Source organism: Aquarana catesbeiana, linkage group LG03 (assembly GCF_042186555.1).
Source record: "Aquarana catesbeiana isolate 2022-GZ linkage group LG03, ASM4218655v1, whole genome shotgun sequence".
NCBI classification, from domain to species: Eukaryota; Metazoa; Chordata; class Amphibia; order Anura; family Ranidae; genus Aquarana; species Aquarana catesbeiana.
Window position 1 is genome coordinate 364,395,823 of NC_133326.1, and position 18,215 is coordinate 364,414,037.

At 46.9% G+C, this 18,215-nt stretch overlaps 1 protein-coding gene across 3 annotated transcripts in view; it reads right to left on the reverse strand.

The window, feature by feature from the left end:
• The window catches only part of TCERG1 (transcription elongation regulator 1), a 150,105-nt gene extending 140,329 nt beyond the window's left edge, over nucleotides 1-9,776 (reverse strand). For all 3 annotated transcript variants that reach the window (XM_073620623.1, XM_073620622.1, XM_073620620.1), the window contains exons 1-2: nucleotides 9,657-9,776; nucleotides 678-906 (exon numbers count right to left, since the gene is read on the reverse strand). In XM_073620623.1, the coding sequence (XP_073476724.1) occupies nucleotides 678-906; nucleotides 9,657-9,766 (339 nt within the window). In that variant the 5' untranslated portion in view covers nucleotides 9,767-9,776. The remainder of the gene's footprint in view (nucleotides 1-677; nucleotides 907-9,656) is intronic.
• Between the last annotated feature and the right edge of the window lie 8,439 nt (nucleotides 9,777-18,215).

Here is an 18,215-nt window from a genome sequence, read left to right on the forward strand (position 1 = left end):
TTTGTTGCCCTCTCCCCACTTTTTTGAGACGTGTTGCTGCCATCAATTTAGAAATGACCTTTTTTCCTTACAGCGGTACTGTATTTTTGGGACCATAAGACGCACTTTTTTCCCCCAGAAATATTGGGGAAAATGTCTCTGCGCCTTATGGTGCGAATATACGTCAGGCACCACCCCGTCACCGCTCCCCGCCGCCGCTGGCAACGCCCGAAGAGACAGGAGAGCAGGGGACAGACATCCAAACCCCCTGTGGGCGCCAGGCGATCTCCCGGCTGGGCCTGCCTGAGACTGCTCCCGAGACAGGATGGGATAACATCAGGTCAGTTTGCGTTTGCGGCAATGGTCAGTCTGCGTTTGCGGCAATGGTCAGTCTGCGTTTCATGGGCACTGCAAAATATTTTAGTACACCATTTGGTTCAAAATATTTTTTTTTCTTGTTTTCCTCCTCTAAAACCAAGGTTTATTATAGGCTTACCTGTAGCAAAAAGTGGTCTGTAAGGGTTTACAACCACTTTAAGGACCCATGTGGCTAAAAGGAAAGAAGTGCATGCCTTTAGAAATGCCCCAAAGTTAAATTAGGAAGCATACAACAGGACAGAAATAGCTTCTAAAAGTTGACACAGCCCAACACTGACAGCAATTTTCAATGCAATGTAGAGCACTATTCAAATAGTTACCTGAAGATGAGGAGGAGCAATTGGAGGTGGAATGCCACTAGGCGGTGGCATTGGTGGCATATTGGGATCGAAAGGAGGACGTCCAAATGGAGGCCGTGGTGGTGGCGGAGGTCCTCGCATCATACCGAAAGGAGGTGGTGGACGTAAGAGAGGAGGTGGGCCTCTTAAAACAGCAGCTGGGGGAGGTGTAGGACCACGAAATCGCAGAGCCTGCTGCTGCTGCGCCATCCTAAAAGTAGGTTAACACAAAGCAAATAAAAAAAGAATCCCATTATTTGTTCATAAACAAAAAAGGTTTGGTTTTCAAGTGGAATGCATTTGCAAGCATGATGGTTTTGCTTATCTACAGAAGTTCTAATGAACATGCTTATGGGAAGAAGACCAGAAGGATGACCTCACCAATGTACTGATTATTTACAGTCAGCAAGCAGGGAGAGGATAAATAAATTTCTGCCATATGACAGAGATATGAGATAATTTTTCTTGAAGTTCTGCCTTAGGCTAGGTTCACACTGCTGCAGTGCGAATTTAGCGCGGTTTTGTTCCGATTGCGTTGCGAATTTGCATTGCGAATTCTATATGTGTTCTTGCGATTCTACTGCAAATTTTGCAGTCTATAGAGCTGAATTCGCATCGCACACGGATCAAACTCGCACAGGACCTTTTTTTCACGCAGGTTATATTCGCAATGCATCGATGTGAACGGCACTAATGTTAATCTATGAAATTTAAATGACTTGCGAATTTGAGCGATCGCAACGACTCAAATTCGCAATAGAATTCGCAGCAGTGTGAACCTAGCCTTAAAGTATTAAATAAGTTCCATGGTCACAGTAAACACTTTCAATTTGTAAGCCCAGCATTGCAACAACAATAGGTATTTTTGACAACCCAATATACAGTATCTCACAAAAGTGAGTACACCCTCACATTTTTGTAAATATTTTACTACAGTATAGCTTTTAATGTGACAACACTGAAGAAATGACACTTTGCTACAATGTAAAGTAGTGAGTGTACAGCTTGTATAACGGTGTAAATTTGCTGTTCCCTCAATAGCTCAACACACAGCCATTAAGGTCTAAACCACTGGCAACAAAAGTGAGTACACCCCTAAGTAAAAATGTCCAACTTGGGCCCAAAGTGTCAATATTTTCTGTGGCCACCATTTTTTCCAGCACTGCCTTAACCCTCTTGGGCATGGAGTTCACCAGAGCTACACAGTTTGCCACTGGAGTCCTCTTCCACTCCTCCATGAGGACATCACAGAGCCGGTGGATGTTAGAGACCTTGCGCTCCTCCAGCTTCCATTTGAGAATGCCCCACAGATGCTCAATAGGGTTTAGGCCTGGAGACATGCTTGGCCAGTCCGTGACCTTAACCCTCAGCTTCTTTAGCAAGGCAGTGGTCGTCTTGGAGGTGTGTTTGGGGTCCTTATGTTGGAATACTGCCCTGTGGCCCAGTCTCCGAAGGGAGGGGATCATGCTCTGCTTCAATATGTCACAGTATATGTTGGCATTCATGGTTCCCTCAATGAACTGTAGCTCCTCAGTGCCGGCAGCACTCATGCAGCCCCAGACCATGACACTCCCACCACCATGCTTGACTGTAGGCAAGAAACACTTGTCTTTGTACTCACCTGGTTGCCGCCACACATGTGTGACACCATCTGAACCAAATAAGTTGATCTTGGTCTCATCAGACCATAGGACATGGTTCCAATAATCCATGTCCTTAGTCTGCTTGTTTTCAGCAAACTGTTTTGCTGAGGCTTCCTTCTGGGACAACAGCCATGCAGACCAATTTGATGCTGTGTGCGGCGTATGGTCTGAGCACTGACAGGCTGACCCCTCCCCCCCCACATTTTAAACTCTGCAGCAATGTTGGCAGCACTCATACATCTATTTCCGAAAGACAACCTCTGGATATGACACTGAGCATGTGCACTCACCTTCTTTGGTTAACCATGGCGGGGCCTGTTCTGAGTGAAACCTGCCCTGTTAAACCGCTGTATGGTCTTGGCCACCATGCTGCAGCTCAGTTTCAGGGTCTTGGCTAGGCCATCTTTATGTAGAGCAACAATTTTTTTTTTTTCAGATCCTCAGAGAGTTCTTTGCCATGAGGTGCCATGTTGAACTTCCAGTGACCAGTATGAGAGAGCGAGAGCAATAACACCAAATTTAACACACCTGCTTCCCATTCACACCTGAGAATTTGTAACACTAACAAGTCACATGACATCGGGGAGGGAAATTGGCTAATTGGGCCCAATTTGGAGATCACTTAGGGGTTGTACTCCCTTTTGTCGCCAGCAGTTTAGACATTAATGGTTGTGTATTAAGTTATTTTGAGAGTACAGCAAATTTACACTGTTATACAAGCTGTACACTCACTACTTTATATTGTAGCAAAGTGTCATTTCTTCAGAGTTGTCACATGAAAAGGTATAATAAAATATTTACAAAAATGTGAGGGGTGTACTCACTTTTGTGAGATACTGTAAGCTTAATTGAAATCTCCTTTCATGTTGTGAGTTCTGTCTGTCTGCTGACCATCTCTTTCCACAACTTTCTGAATTCCCTGCATGCTTTTCAGCTTCTCCTCTATTGTTTATGTTTAATATATAAGGACTACATATCCAATGGTATCTTGCTACAATAGTAAGAACCGGCAAGACTGTGATGTACCAATAACTGACACTTCAAGGATTAGTCTTGCCAGCTCTTATTACTACTGTTGCATTGGAGTGTGTTGGGATACATCAAGCCTCGGCACCTGTTAGTGGACCTGGTGTATGGATTGGGTTGTCCCTGCAGAGAGCACTGTTACCTTTTTCTTTTCCAATGGTACCTTGCTGCCTGTGTTTTGTCAGATTAGGCGACACGTCAGATTTTGTAAGGGAAGTGACATTCCGTCGCCGCCATCTTGCTACACCCCGCACTGTGAACCAGTAAGGATACAGTGAGAAGGCGGCAAGCGGACATCTATATTCACTATAAAAGCTGAGTTTACTCTTAAAAATAAGTGTGAAAAGACTCCGGTGGGTGCAACAAGATGTCCGCTTGCCGCCTTCTCACTGTATCCTTACTGTGGACGAGTGTTGGGTGTAGCAAGATGGCAGCGATGGAACCTCTGTTACAAAATCTGGCGGGTCGCTTAATCTGAAGAAACACCTGCAATCAGTGATTCCTGTACTGACTCCACCTCCTGAAACTCCTCAGCACCTCTGTAGTTCAGAAGCAGGCTCTGTGAAATGTGTGACACAGCATTGCCTACTCACAGGCTATAGTGAATATGTGTCACAGCATTTAAGGCAATAAATGTGTGAGGATCTTCAGGCTAGAAATAACTGAAATACAATGTGGAAATGAATATAAGATTTTAGATTTTGACCATAAATACGCTTTAAACCCTCAAATGTGAAGTATGATAAAAAGTTCTACAGGATTCATCAAGTTTACACTTGGCTTTCTATCTGCAGACTGTCACTTGTTTGCAATCTGCCTTCGCAGTTTCTCTGTACTACGTCGCCATCTTCATGGAACCACCCTTATATACAAGCTTTTGCCTGTGACAGGGATGCAAGCGCATTGTTCTCAAAGCACTAGGGATAAATGCAGTCATACGACTAAGGCTCATGCGTTTAAACTTGAGACCGGCCATTCATGCGTCATTTCATCAAAGAGGGGAATTACCGGCATTCAGTGGATGGAGTGACTGATGTGAGCAGGTGACATTGCTATATACTGTATATGTTGCCGGTCCCTCGCTCAGTAGTAACCCCCAGCTCTGCCGCTCCCCCGCTCACTAGTAACCCCCAGCTCTGCCGCTCCCCCGCTCACTAGTAACCCCCAGCTCTGCCGCTCCCCCGCTCACTAGTAACCCCCAGCTCTGCCGCTCCCCCGCTCACTGGTAACCCCCAGCTCTGCCGCTCCCCCGCTCACTGGTAACCCCCAGCTCTGCCGCTCCCCCGCTCACTGGTAACCCCCAGCTCTGCCGCTCTCCCGCTCACTGGTAACCCCCAGCTCTGCCGCTCCCCCGCTCACTGGTAACCCCCAGCTCTGCCGCTCCCCCGCTCACTGGTAACCCCCAGCTCTGCCGCTCCCCCGCTCACTGGTAACCCCCAGCTCTGCCGCTCCCCCGCTCACTGGTAACCCCCAGCTCTGCCGCTCCCTGGTAACCCCCAGCTCTGCCGCTCCCCCGCTCACTGGTAACCCCCAGCTCTGCCGCTCCCCCGCTCACTGGTAACCCCCAGCTCTGCCGCTCCCCCGCTCACTGGTAACCCCCAGCTCTGCCGCTCCCCCGCTCACTGGTAACCCCCAGCTCTGCCGCTCCCCCGCTCACTGGTAACCCCCAGCTCTGCCGCTCCCCCGCTCACTGGTAACCCCCAGCTCTGCCGCTCCCCCGCTCACTGGTAACCCCCAGCTCTGCCGCTCCCCCGCTCACTGGTAACCCCCAGCTCTGCCGCTCCCCCGCTCACTAGTAACCTCCAGCTCTGCCGCTCCCCCGCTCACTAGTAACCCCCAGCTCTGCCGCTCCCCCGCTCACTAGTAACCCCCAGCTCTGCCGCTCCCCCGCTCACTGGTAACCCCCAGCTCTGCCGCTCCCCCGCTCACTGGTAACCCCCAGCTCTGCCGCTCCCCCGCTCACTAGTAACCTCCAGCTCTGCCGCTCCCCCGCTCACTAGTAACCCCCAGCTCTGCCGCTCCCCCGCTCACTAGTAACCCCCAGCTCTGCCGCTCCCCCGCTCACTAGTAACCCCCAGCTCTGCTATTCCCCGCTCAGTAGTAACCCCTCAGCTCTGCCATTCCCCACTCAGTAGTAACCCCCAGCTCTGCTATTTCCCACTCAGTAGTAACCCCCAGCTCTGCTATTCCCCACTCAGTAGTAACCCCCAGCTCTGCTATTCCCCACTCAGTAGTAACCCCCAGCTCTGCTATTCCCCACTCAGTAGTAACCCCCAGCTCTGCTATTCCCCACTCACCTCTCGCTATATTGCTCCCAGGCTGAGCACCATGTGTGACATTACTAGCTTCTCCTGGTCCGTTCCTCCAGCCCTCTCTCGCCGGTCCCCAACTCACCTACTGCTATAGCAATTCCCATGCTAGTGGTTCCGTGGTACCAAAAAGCTGCAGGAGCTGTTAGCAAACTTTATTATAGACTTCTATGGAGGCTTTTCAGATGCTTTGAAGCGCAAAAAAAAAAAAAAAAATCGACACAGGGTATAATTTTTGAAGTAAAGCAAAGCAAAATATAAAACAGGACTGTAAGCTGACCATTCAATTTAGTGATAAGGGCTTTGATTGGCATTCAGAGTGCTTTAAAAAGGCGTGTAAATGAGCTTTTAGCACTTTAAAGCAGTATTGAACCCAAAAGCTAACATTTACTATAATGCAGCTTACCAACCTTTTGGTAAAAGGCCGCATGCGTTTTCTTTTTAAGCACCCTTTCATTTTCACCTGGTGATCCAGCAAGTGCAACCAAGAACAAGCTCTAATGCAGTTAAAGAAAAACTCCTGGTGTTTCTACCAATGAGGGAAGGATGAAAGAGTGCCTTTCCCGAGAGACTCTTACTATGCGCATGTGATCACTCTTAGATGAGGGTTGCGTTATCTGGTAACCCTTGTTTGATGGTGATGGTTTGAGGATCTTATCCTATACCCTCATCACGGCTTGTGGGAATTTTTTTTTTCTTTTTTATTTCATTCTAGTGATATCTGCCTCTATATAAACTCTTAATTCTGATTCACTGGATATTTTGTTGCTATATTTTAATGTACTTGTATTTCATTACGTCACTCTGTTTTATGATAAGTGGTTGAATTAAATACACTGCTGTCTATAATAGATATTGGGGTGAGATCCTGGTAATAGATTTGATTTATAATTTTTTTTGCATCATTACCTTAGATTTTCTTGAGCACTGTACTTGTTTTTATATCACAGTTACAGGGATAAGACAAAGCACTGGCAAGGGTGCTTACAATGATCAGATTTTATGTAAATCCTTCATCCCAAAAAACACAGTTTGCTGCTAGTATATGTACCACTTCCATCCCCCCAGACTAACAATGCTGCTGTCCAATAGGTGCCCCCTGGGGGCACTCTAATAGAGGTGTGTTACTGAATAGTATAGAATAGAATAGTCTGGCCACTGGGGCTGCTGCTATAGACTAGTATTGTCAGCTACATTCAGTGAGAAGTGCTGTGTCTTGACACCAGTACAGACAACTTCCCCTACACTGGCCGGTATAGGTTGTTTTTTTTTAGTGCATCCCCGCCAATAAAGTGGTTGTAAAGCCTTAACATTTTTTTACCTTAATGCATTCCTTGCAATAATGTAAAAAATGTTTAGGTGTCAGCATCCCCCCTCAACCCTCCCCCCCCTTTTGTTTACCTGAGCCCTCAGTCGATCCAGCACTGTGCACGATTGCAGCTCTTCTCTCCCCCCACTTCCAGGTCTCGCTGGGGCACCGGGAGCTATTGGCTCCCACTGTTGTCAATCAAAGACAGTGACGAGGGAGCGGAGCCAAGTCCCTCTGTCTGTGTCAATAGACACAACAGCGGGGCTCAGGAGGGAGCACACACGAGTCGCCCATAGGAGGCAGCTTCCCATTGGGTCACTGGACAGAGGAGGAGCCAGGAGCGCTGGTGGGGGACCCGAAAAGAGGTTTGCGACTTCTCTGTGCAATCATTGCACAGAGCAGGTAAGTAGGAGGTTTGTTTTTTTACCTTTACAATCACTTTCAGGAAGAGCCTTGCATTTTTATCAATGACTACAAGGCTTCCTCTGGTGGAGATCATGCTTTCATCTGTCTGCCTCTCCATCACCATTGAGCCTAGGTTCAGACTAGTGTGATGCGGGAACCAGCGCGATTACAGCACACACTGCCCTCTGTGAACTGCTCGGGTGTCAATACAATGTTAATGACAACCCTAGATCAGTTCACAGATAGCAGTGCAAACTGTGGATTCGTACAGGAATCGGATCGCATGGATCCAGTGTGGGGAAAAACAAGTCCCTGCACCTTCAGTGCAAATCTAATGCGAGTTCAGCCATACTGTATGGCTGAACTGACATTGCTTAGACATCTCATGTGATCGGCGCCTGCGGAGTGGGTGCGAATCACATGCGATGTCTGAGATCGCACTAGTCTGAAAGTGATGGTAAAGCTGTTATTCTACTTTAAAAGTGGTTGTAAACCCTTCCATATACCCAGTGAAGTGACTGGCCTAGGGTGATATACAGGAATGAAACAAAACCTCCTACATCAATTGTACCCCTTTATCCTCAGTCTTCCCTACATCCGTTCACAGTCCAGAATTTATAACTTGTCTGAGCATTCAAAAAAAAAAAAAAAAAAAAAAAAAAAGGGGGCGGAGAGCTGAAATTACACGCCTCAATGAGGAGAGCTCAGAGCTGATTGGAGGGAAGGGACACACACCCCTTTACACAGCAACAGAGCTGTGGCTGTCAATCAGATGGAGATGCCACCATTTTTCTCTTAGTGCCAGTAAAACTTGTCAGAAGTGAATCATGCTGATAGCAGAGGAACGAAGCAGACAGAAATGACACTGAATGCTTGAGACAAATATAGATGGTGATGCTTTGTTCATATTGAATGTCTAAGGTTTACAATCACTTTAAAAGGGATTGTAAAGGCAGAAGGTTTTTTTTATCTTAATGCATATGCATTGATAAAATGTCTTTATCCAGAGATGTTGCAGAAATGTCTAAGCTGCCCAGGACTCCCCTCTTCATTTGCTAAGACAGCAGCATGGTGTGATTGGCTCCAGCTACAGTAAATCAAAATCATTCAGCCAATAAGGAGAGAGAGGAGGCCAGGCCACGTCTCATGTCTGAATGGACACAGGAAGCTTGACTCAGCTCAGGTGCCCTCATAGCAAGCTGCTTGTGTGGGGGCACTTAACAGGAGGGAGGGGTGAGGAGCAGTGAAGAGTGACCCAAGAAGAGGAGGATCCAGGTTGCTCTGTGCAAAATCTGACTGTATAGAGCACGCAAGTGTGACGTTTGTTATAAAAAGGAAAACGAAAAAAAAAAACAGGGGGAGAACCTTGCATCACTTTAATGTCCCGTACACACTATAAGAAAATCATACAGAAAATACCGCTTTTGAAGCGATCATACGATAATCGGATCATTAGTACAGAGCCAATAATGACAGTTCATCTGATATTATTCTATCAGACGTGCACGAAAAAAATTTTCGTATGATGCCAGATTGTAGGATTTCCGTTTAATCAGTACAGCTATCGTTCGAAAATGCAATACAAATGCATTATAACACATGACATCACTTCTGAAGTTTTTTTCTGTCGTACGGAAATTTTCATTACTTTAGTAAACTCATCAGATTCGATCTGAGATTAGCATCCGATCCGATTCCAGTGCGGATCAAAAGAAGGGTCCTGTACCATTTTAGTGCGAATACAAACTGAATTCGCATCTCACAGACATTGCATGGGATGTGCACAGCAATACGGTACGAATCACATGCGATATCTGCAATCGCACTAGTCTGAACTCCCCTAAAGCTTGTATGAAATTGTAACGAATGTGTAAGGAACACAGAGTGCAGCTCTAGCCATTATAAAAGGTGCCCAGTCATAGAGGAAGAACAGAGAGCTGACACAAAGATACAATGCATGTGGCCGGCATGGCTCTATGAACACTCCATTCCATCCACACACATCACTCTATGTGTATAGTCAGTAATATAGACGTGAGAGCTCCACTCAGGGATAAGGACAGGCCGCCCATACACACCATTCTCCCGGCATGCTTTGCACGGGTGCCCTGGCCTCTCTCATGCATGGTAATTCATATTGTCATCACATGCTTACCGCGCACACAGCGCGCCTTACACACGCCACAGCGCCCAGCAGCGACAGCCGCCCAGCAGCGACAGCCGCCCAGCACCCTCAGTACCATGCGCTCTTCCCACCGGTATCACCTACCTAATGTCACTATTGTACCTCTCCACATCGGAGTCCCCACGCTCCGCCATTACAGGAACAACCGATAACCTCACCACTGACCCACCTACCCACATACCACCTGACTGCATGATCCCTGCCGCTATTGGCTGAAGAGAAGGTCAATCAATTGAAGTTCCGGCGAGTTCGATGACAATTTCCGGAAAGGGGAAGCCCAGGAAATGACCGCTAGGGGGAGGAGGGAGCGGAGAGCCCGGGAAGATGAAGTGCTGACAGAGAGAGAGTAGCGGTGTTGCTGGAGATGTCTGTAGCGAGGAAGTAGACTGGAGTGTATTGGAAGGGGGAGAGTTCTTAGAAGGATACATAAAACTGCTTGGAATGGTTACTGTGCTATGTACTGGGGAGAGAAGAGCAGACCTGTCCTCACATTCTCTGCTACATGTAAAAAGCATTTTTTTTTTGCCAGAAAATTACTTAGAACACCCAAACATTTTTAAATATATATATTTAGCATTTTTTGATGTCACATTATTTGCGCAGCAGTTTTATCAAACACAATGTTGATGGAAAAAAATGTACTTTAATGCAGGACTTGACAAATTTGCTTTGAATCAATTTTTTTTCATTTTTTAACTTAACAAATCTTACAGGTGTAAACTAAGGATGAGCTCCGGTGTGTTCGCAAGCTGCACACGCCGAGCCCACCAGGAAGTCAGCAATGCACTGCGCTAATCACAGGCAGTGAGACATTTCCCAATCTGTGCTGCCGAGCATCGGGACAATGTCTCACTGCCTGTGATTAGCGCTGTGCAGTGCCGATTTCCTGGCGGGCTCGGCATGTGCAGCTTGCGAACACGCCGGAGCCCATCCTTACTGTAAACATGTTCCGGAAGGTGAACTTATCCTTTAACCCTTTCACAGCCAGAGTTGTTTTTGCACACGCTTAAAAAAAAATGTATTTTGGGCTGAAAGCAGACACCATAGAGCAGGGGTCAGCAACCTACGGCCCGTGGGCCGCCGCTAAATGTCCGGCCTGTCAGTGCATATGATGATTTTTTTACGTTAGGGTTGCCACCTCATCCCTTTTAAACCTGTACACATATTAAAGTGGCGTTCCACCCAAAAAAAAAAAAAAATTCATGAATGTGCCTTACTCACCTCTAAATGCCTGTTGCTAGGGGGTCCCTCGTAGTCTGTGTCCTTCAGTGCCTGGGCTGGTGACATCACTTCCCCTCAGCGCAGGAAGGGCTCAGCTCTGCCCCCTCCCTCTTGTCAATCATCTGGGACACGTGACAGATCCCAGATGATTGCGCGGCCAATCACGGCATGCGGCGTCGCTCGCGCATGCGCAGTGGGTGCCCAGCTAAGAAGCCACAGCCGGGCGCCTACAGGTACAATGCCGGCATCGCCGAAAGGAGGGGGAGAGGAGCGGGGCTTCGATCCCCCGCATCGCTGGACCCTGGGACAGGTAGGTGTCCGATTATTAAAAGTCAGCTGACTTTTAATTGTTTATTTTTATAATGGGAACACCACTTTAATTACACAGGTTCTGTGGCTGATTAAGGTGGTAATTAAACTCACTTGGTGCCTTATCTGCATTAAACTAGCCTCTCAGAACCTGTGTAATTCAGATGTGTTTGGGTTTAAAGGGTTGAGGTGGCAACTCTATTTCACATGCACCCAGCCCGCAGACATTTTAACCCCTTCGTGCCAACCGTACGCAAATATGCAGCCACGGCTTGAAGGGGTTGTACCAGGGTGATAGCTGCAGCTGCACACATTACCCCTGTACCGTCTTTTAGAGACAGTGATTGGCTTTCTTGGGATAACAACCAATGCGGCTAAGAAGCTGCTCGGCTGTTATCCCAAGCAGCAGGAGGAGACGTCCCCTCCCCCCTCCGAAGCTCGCCCGGGTTCTCCCGTCCCACCGGGACCAGCCGCCACGTCCACTGGCTGGCCAGAGACCCGAACAAAGCCGGAATCAGCTTCAATCAGGTCTCAGATCAAGTAACCTGGAAGTGATGTCATGACATAATTTCTGGTTTACTGAAGACTTAAAGACGCCAAATTTGAAAAAAAAAATTACAGCATTCAAAACAGCCAAACTTGACGTTTTTAATGCTTTTAAGTGCAAAGGAGAGATTTTGGGTCTTATAGACCCAAGATCCCTCCATAAAGAGAACCTGTCGCTGCCTATTACTGCCACAAGGATGTTTACATTCCTTCTGACAGCAATAAAAGTGATCAGATTTTTTTTTAAAGGAACAGTGTAAAAATAATTAAATGAAATAAATCAGAAAAAAAAAAGTATAGCGCTCCATTACTCTGTGCTCGCACGCAGAAGTGAACGCATACGTAAGTCACGACTGCAAAGGTAAACCGTATTAAAACCATATGTGTGAGGTATCGCCACATTCATTAGATTGAGAGCAGTAATTCTAGCACTAGACCTCTGTAAGGGGGGCTATGTGATGTGCAGGGGGCTGTGTATGTAAAGGGGTCCAGAGGTGCGGGGGATGTGTAATGTTAAGGGGTTCAGATTATTATCTTCATTTATTAGTAGGTAAATGCAGCCCTCCATGCATTCACATACATTGAATCTGGCCGTTAAGTGGTAAAAGGTTGCTGACCCCTGCCCTAGAGAATAAAATAGTGGTAGTTCCAATTTTTTATGTCACACAATAATACCACTAAGGTCTAGGAAACACAAAACTTCAGAAAAAAAAACCACATTAAAAGTTCATTTTAGGGAGCACAAAAATGCAATAAATTACTGATTTTATTGGGAAAATATAAAAGCCGAGGTTGCACAGAGTAAATAGTTACCCAACATATCAAACCTTAAACATGTCAATACCCTATATTTTCCATAGGCAATGCTTTAAAAGCCCCCTATAAGTCATCAGGTTAGCGTTACAGAGGAGGTCTGGTGCTAGAATTATTGCTCTCATTCTGGCGTGCATGGCGATGTGTAACGTGTATCTCAATCATCGTTTTTAGGCCTATGCACCCTGCCGTGTGTGTTTATATGTGGGGGTGGCCACAATCTTTTTTTTTTGGGGGGGGGGGGGGGGGATGATTATAATGCTTGGGTGTCATTTGCATGCCTCCCCTGTGCTCCACTGAATGTAATGCAATGCACATTGCACTGCAATACATTCTTTCCCGGTCTTGATGGCCGGGGAAACTGTCAACGGGGACCCAGAAATGGTGTCACGCGTCACTTCCGAGTCAACATCTAGAAGGGGAGGAGAGTGAATGTGTCTGCTCTCCTCCCTCCCCCCTACTCGAGATGCATTGCGGAAAGGGCGCAAGCAGAGTGTGGGGAGTATTCGTATGGCAGCCCAGGCGCCAGGCACCTGGAGTTTGTCGAGCCCTGCTGTCATGAATTATAATGCAAAAAAATATATATATAACCCAGTTTTTTGGTAAAATATAAAAGGTGATGTTACACTGAGTAAATAGATACCTAACATGCCATGCTTTAAAATTGCACGCACCCCGGGAATGGTGACAAACTACGATACTTAAAAATCTCCATGGGCGATACTTTAGAAACTTGTACAGGTTACCAGTTTAGAGTTACAGTGGAGGTCTCATGCTAGAATTATTGTTCTTGCTATCACATTCGCGCTGATAACTCACGTGTGGTGCGAACACTATTTACATATATGTGCAATACTTACCTACTTATGCATTCGCTTCTGCACGGAGGGACAGGGGCGCTTTAAAATATTTTTTTTTTAATTCTATATTTTTTTCATTTTTATACAGTCCCTTTTAAATCTTTTTTTTTTATCACTTTTATTCCTATCACAAGCAATGTAAACATCCCTTGTGATAGAAATAAGGCATGGCAGGTCCTCTTTATGGAGACATTTGGGCTCTATAAGACCCCAGATCACTCCTCTACCGTGGAAAGCATGAGAGAGGGGAAAAAAAACATTGATCTCGTGCTTTCCATAAAACAACAAAAAGGCAGGGTTTACATTTGCTTCTGGTCTCCAAACTTTCTAAACAAAGGGCCAGTTTACTGTCCTTCAAACTTTAGGGGGGCCGTAATGTGGCCAGTGGGATAAGAAAATATCATGGTGTCAAAGGGAGTAAACATTGTCCCCACTTTGCTGTTAGGGGGAGGTTTCAGTGGGAGGAATAGTGCTCCATCGTTGTTGTCAATGGGAGGTATGGTGCCCTATCGTTGGTGTCAGTGGGAGGAATAGTGCCCCATCGTTGGTGTCAGTGGGAGGAGCAGTGCCCCATTGTTGGTTTAAGTGGGAGAAATAGTGTCCCATCATTGGTGTCAGTGGGAGGAATAGTGCTCTGTCATTGGTGTCAGTGGGAGGAATAGTGCCCTGTTGTTGGTGTCAGTGGGAGGAATAGTGCTCCATCATTGGTGTCAGTGGGAGGAATAGTGCCCTGTTGTTGGTGTCAGTGAAGGAACTATGCCCCACTGTTGCTAACAGTGGAGGGCATAATGCAAAAAGGGCCAGATAAAAGCAAGCAAAGAGACACAGCTTGGACCACTGTCCTAGACCATAGAGACGGTCTATGATAACCCAGTGGCCTCGCCGAATAAGATACCTGGGCTCCTCGACCACACGGTAGAGGCACCCCCTCCCGCCGCCTGTAACAGCAATCCAGGGGTTAGGATTGCTTTTAGATGAAAGAGCATCGTCAGCTGAAAAAAAAAATACTGGGGTTATGGCATACAGCTGCAGCCATAACCTCCGGTATTGCCACTTGAAGTCAATCATGTACATGTACGTGATTTGACATCAAGTAGTTAAAGCTGAAAGTGTAACTAAAGGGAAAACTTTTTTCATTTTGGATAGAGTAGGGCTGACCATACATTATACAATTTTCTTGTACAATTTTCCTTTAGATTTACCAAAACCATATAATATGAGGTCAGACTTAAACACTTTCAAATTGTATGCAATCACGCAGGCCCTTGCACTACATAGTTGAAGGTAAATATAAAGGATGTTGAATAAGAAAATTGTATAATGTATTGGCAGCTTTAGGGAGGGTTTTTTGCCATCTGTGTCCTACTGGGGAGATTTCCTTTTACTTCCTTTCTCATAGCCAGAGCAGGAAGTGAGAGGAAATCCTTCCAAAATGAGGGCAGGATGATGTGCCAGCAGAACTAGTGTCCCCAGTGAAAGATTTCCTTTCTATAAGTCAACATTTTGGATTTTTTTTTTTTTTACTTTCACTTTCGATGGTAGCAGCTGCCAGGACAAATATCAAGTGTGAATCTCCCTAACGGGGGCACAGACAGCACTAGAGACTGACAGGTGTTCTAATCCCTCTGTCCATAACTGAAAAAAAAGGGGGGGTTTGCCTTTAGTTACACTTGAATTCTAGTACTGAATGTACTGTATGTATTGTTCAGATCCAGTAGTAAACTCATTCGTTATGTGTCATAGTGTGTATCCCATTACCCACAGGTGGCTGCCTCTGCTAAGAATGTTCCTCGCAGTATCTCCTTTAGAGCCAGCAGATCCCATCCTGAGCAGCTCTTTTCTGGTACTGTGAAGATTGAAGTGATATTAACGCAAACTGTTGGCACTATATAAATCCAGTATAATAATAATTAAAGGCTGTTTTTTGTTAAAAAAAAAAAAAAAAATGTTATACTTACCTGCTCAGTGCAATAACACTGCACTTACCTCCTCTTTGGCAGAACCCCACCATCCCTGTCTACTTCTCCCTCCTTTTGAGTGCCCCCTCAGCAAACGTGTGCTAAAGAGACACCTGTGTGTGCGTGCTCCCAAGCTGGGCTATGTGCATCCATAGACATCCTACACTCTCTCCTCACAGCAATTTGACTGACAGCAGGGCCTCTTGCACACGAGAGTAAAAAAATGCTGAGTTTTTTACTGATCTGAAATGAGATGCATTGTTGTCTATGGGACATTGCACACAGATTACAGAGCAGTAAAACAAAAATAGAAAATGTTACATTTGACTGCAGTAATTTACTCCCGTGTTTACTAGTTTAACCACTTGAGGACCGCCTCACGCCGATGTACGTCGGCAAGGCGGCACGGGCATGCAGAATCACGTACATACACGTGATCTGCCTCCCGCGGGTGGGGGGTCCGATCGGACCCCCCCCCGGTGCCCGAGGCGGTCCTCTTTTGTACCCCGGCAATCGGAGGTGAGGGGGAGGCCATCCATTCGTGGCCCCCCCCTCGCGATCGCCGCCGGCCAATCAGAACATTCCTTTGCTGCTGTATGCTAAACAGCAGCAAAGGAAATGATGTCATCTCTCCTCGGCTCGGTATTTTCCGTTCCGGCGCCGAGGAGAGAAGACATCCATGTGAGTGCACAAACACTACCCCTCACAGTAGAACATGCCAGGCACACAAAACACCCCCGATCCCCCCCGATCACCCCCCAATCACCCCTCCCTGTCACACTGACACCAAGCAGTTTTTTTTGTTTTTTCTGATTACTGCATGGTGTCAGTTTGTGACAGTTATAGGGCGTACACACGGTCGGACTTTGTTCGGACATTCCGACAACAAAATCTTAGGATTTTTTCCGACGGATGTTGGCTCAAACTTGTCTTGCATACACACGGTCACATAAAGTTGTCGGAAAATCCGATCGTTCTGAACGCGGTGACGTAAAACACGTACGTCAGGACTATAAACGGGGCAGTGGCCAATAGCTTTCATCTCTTTATTTATTCTGAGCATGCGTGGCACTTTGTCCGTCGGATTTGTGTACACACGATCGGAATTTCCGACAACAAAATTTTGTTGTCGGAAAATTTTATCTCCTGCTCTCCAACTTTGTGTGTCGGAAAATCCGATGGAAAATGTCCGATGGAGCCCACACACGGTCAGAATTTCCGACAACACGCTCCGATCGGACATTTTCCATCGGAAAATCCGACCGTGTGTATGGGGCATCACTGTGGTAGGGCAGTTAGTATTAGCCCCCTTTAGGTCTAGGGTACCCCCCTAACCCCCCAATAAGTTTTAACCCCTTGATCACCCCCCGTCACCAGTGTCGCTAAGCTATCATTTTTCTGATCGCTGTATTAGTGTCACTGGTGATGCTAGTTAGGGACCTAAATACTTAGGTTCGCCGTCAGCGTTTTATAGCGTCAGGGACCCCCATATACTATCTAATAAATGTTTTAAAACCTTGATTGCCCCCTAGTTAACCCTTTCACCACTGATCACTGTATAACCGTTTCGGGCTACGCTGGTTAGTTCGTTCATTTTTTATAGTGTCAGGGAACCCGCCGTTTATTACCGAATAAAGGTTTAGCCCCCTGATCGCCCGGCAGTGATATGCGTCACCCCAGGCAGCGTCAGATTAGCGCCAGTACCGCTAACACCCACGCACACAGCATACGCCTCCCTTAGTGGTATAGTATCTGAACGGATCGATATCTGATCAGATCTATACTGGTGTCCCCAGCAGTTTAGGGTTCCAAAAAACGCAGTGTTAGCGGGATCAGCCCAGATACCTGCTAGTACCTGCGTTTTGCCCCTCCGCCCGGCCCAGCCCACCCAAGTGCAGTATCGATCGATCACTGTCACTTACAAAACACTAAACGCATAACTGCAGCGTTCGCAGAGTCAGGCCCGATCCCTGCGTTCGCTAACAGTTTTTTTGGTAGCGTTTTGGTGAACTGGCAAGCACCAGCCCCAAGCAGCGTCAGGTTAGCGCCAGTACCGCTAACACCCACGCACGCAGCATACGCCTCCCTTAGTGGTATAGTATCTGAACGAATCAATATCGGATCTGATCAGATCTATACTAGCATCCCCAGCAGTTTAGGGTTCCCAAAAACGCAGTGTTAGGGGGATCAGCCCAGATACCTGCTAGCACCTGCGTTTTGCTCCTCCGCCCGGCCCAGCCCAGCCCACCCAAGTGCAGTATCGATCGATCACTGTCACTTACAAAACACTAAACGCATAACTGCAGCGTTCGCAGAGTCAGGCCTGATCCCTGCGATTGCTAACAGTTTTTTTGGCAGCGTTTTGGTGAACTGGCAAGCACCAGCGGCCTAGTACACCCCGGTCGTAGTCAAACCAGCACTGCAGTAACACTTGGTGACATGGCGAGTCCCATAAATGCAGTTCAAGCTGGTGAGGTGACAAGCCCAAGTAGTGTCCCGCTGCCACCAAGAAGACAAACACAGGCCCGTCGTGCCCATAATGCCCTTCCTGCTGCATTCACCAATCCTAATTGGAAACCCACCACTTCTGCAGCGCCCGTACTTCCCCCATTCACATCCCCAACCAAATGCAGTCGGCTGCATGAGAGGCATTTTCTTTATGTCCTCCCGAGTACCCCTACCCAACGAGCCCCCCCCAAAAAAAGATGTTGTGTCTGCAGCAAGCGTGGATATAGGTGTGACACCCGCTATTATTGTCCCTCCTGTCCTGACAATCCTGGTCTTTGCATTGGTGAATGTTTTGAACGCTACCATGCACTAGTTGAGTATTAGCATAGGGTACAGCATTGCACAGACTAGGCACACTTTCACAGGGTCTCCCAAGATGCCATCGCATTTTGAGAGACCCGAACCTGGAACCGGTTACAGTTATAAAA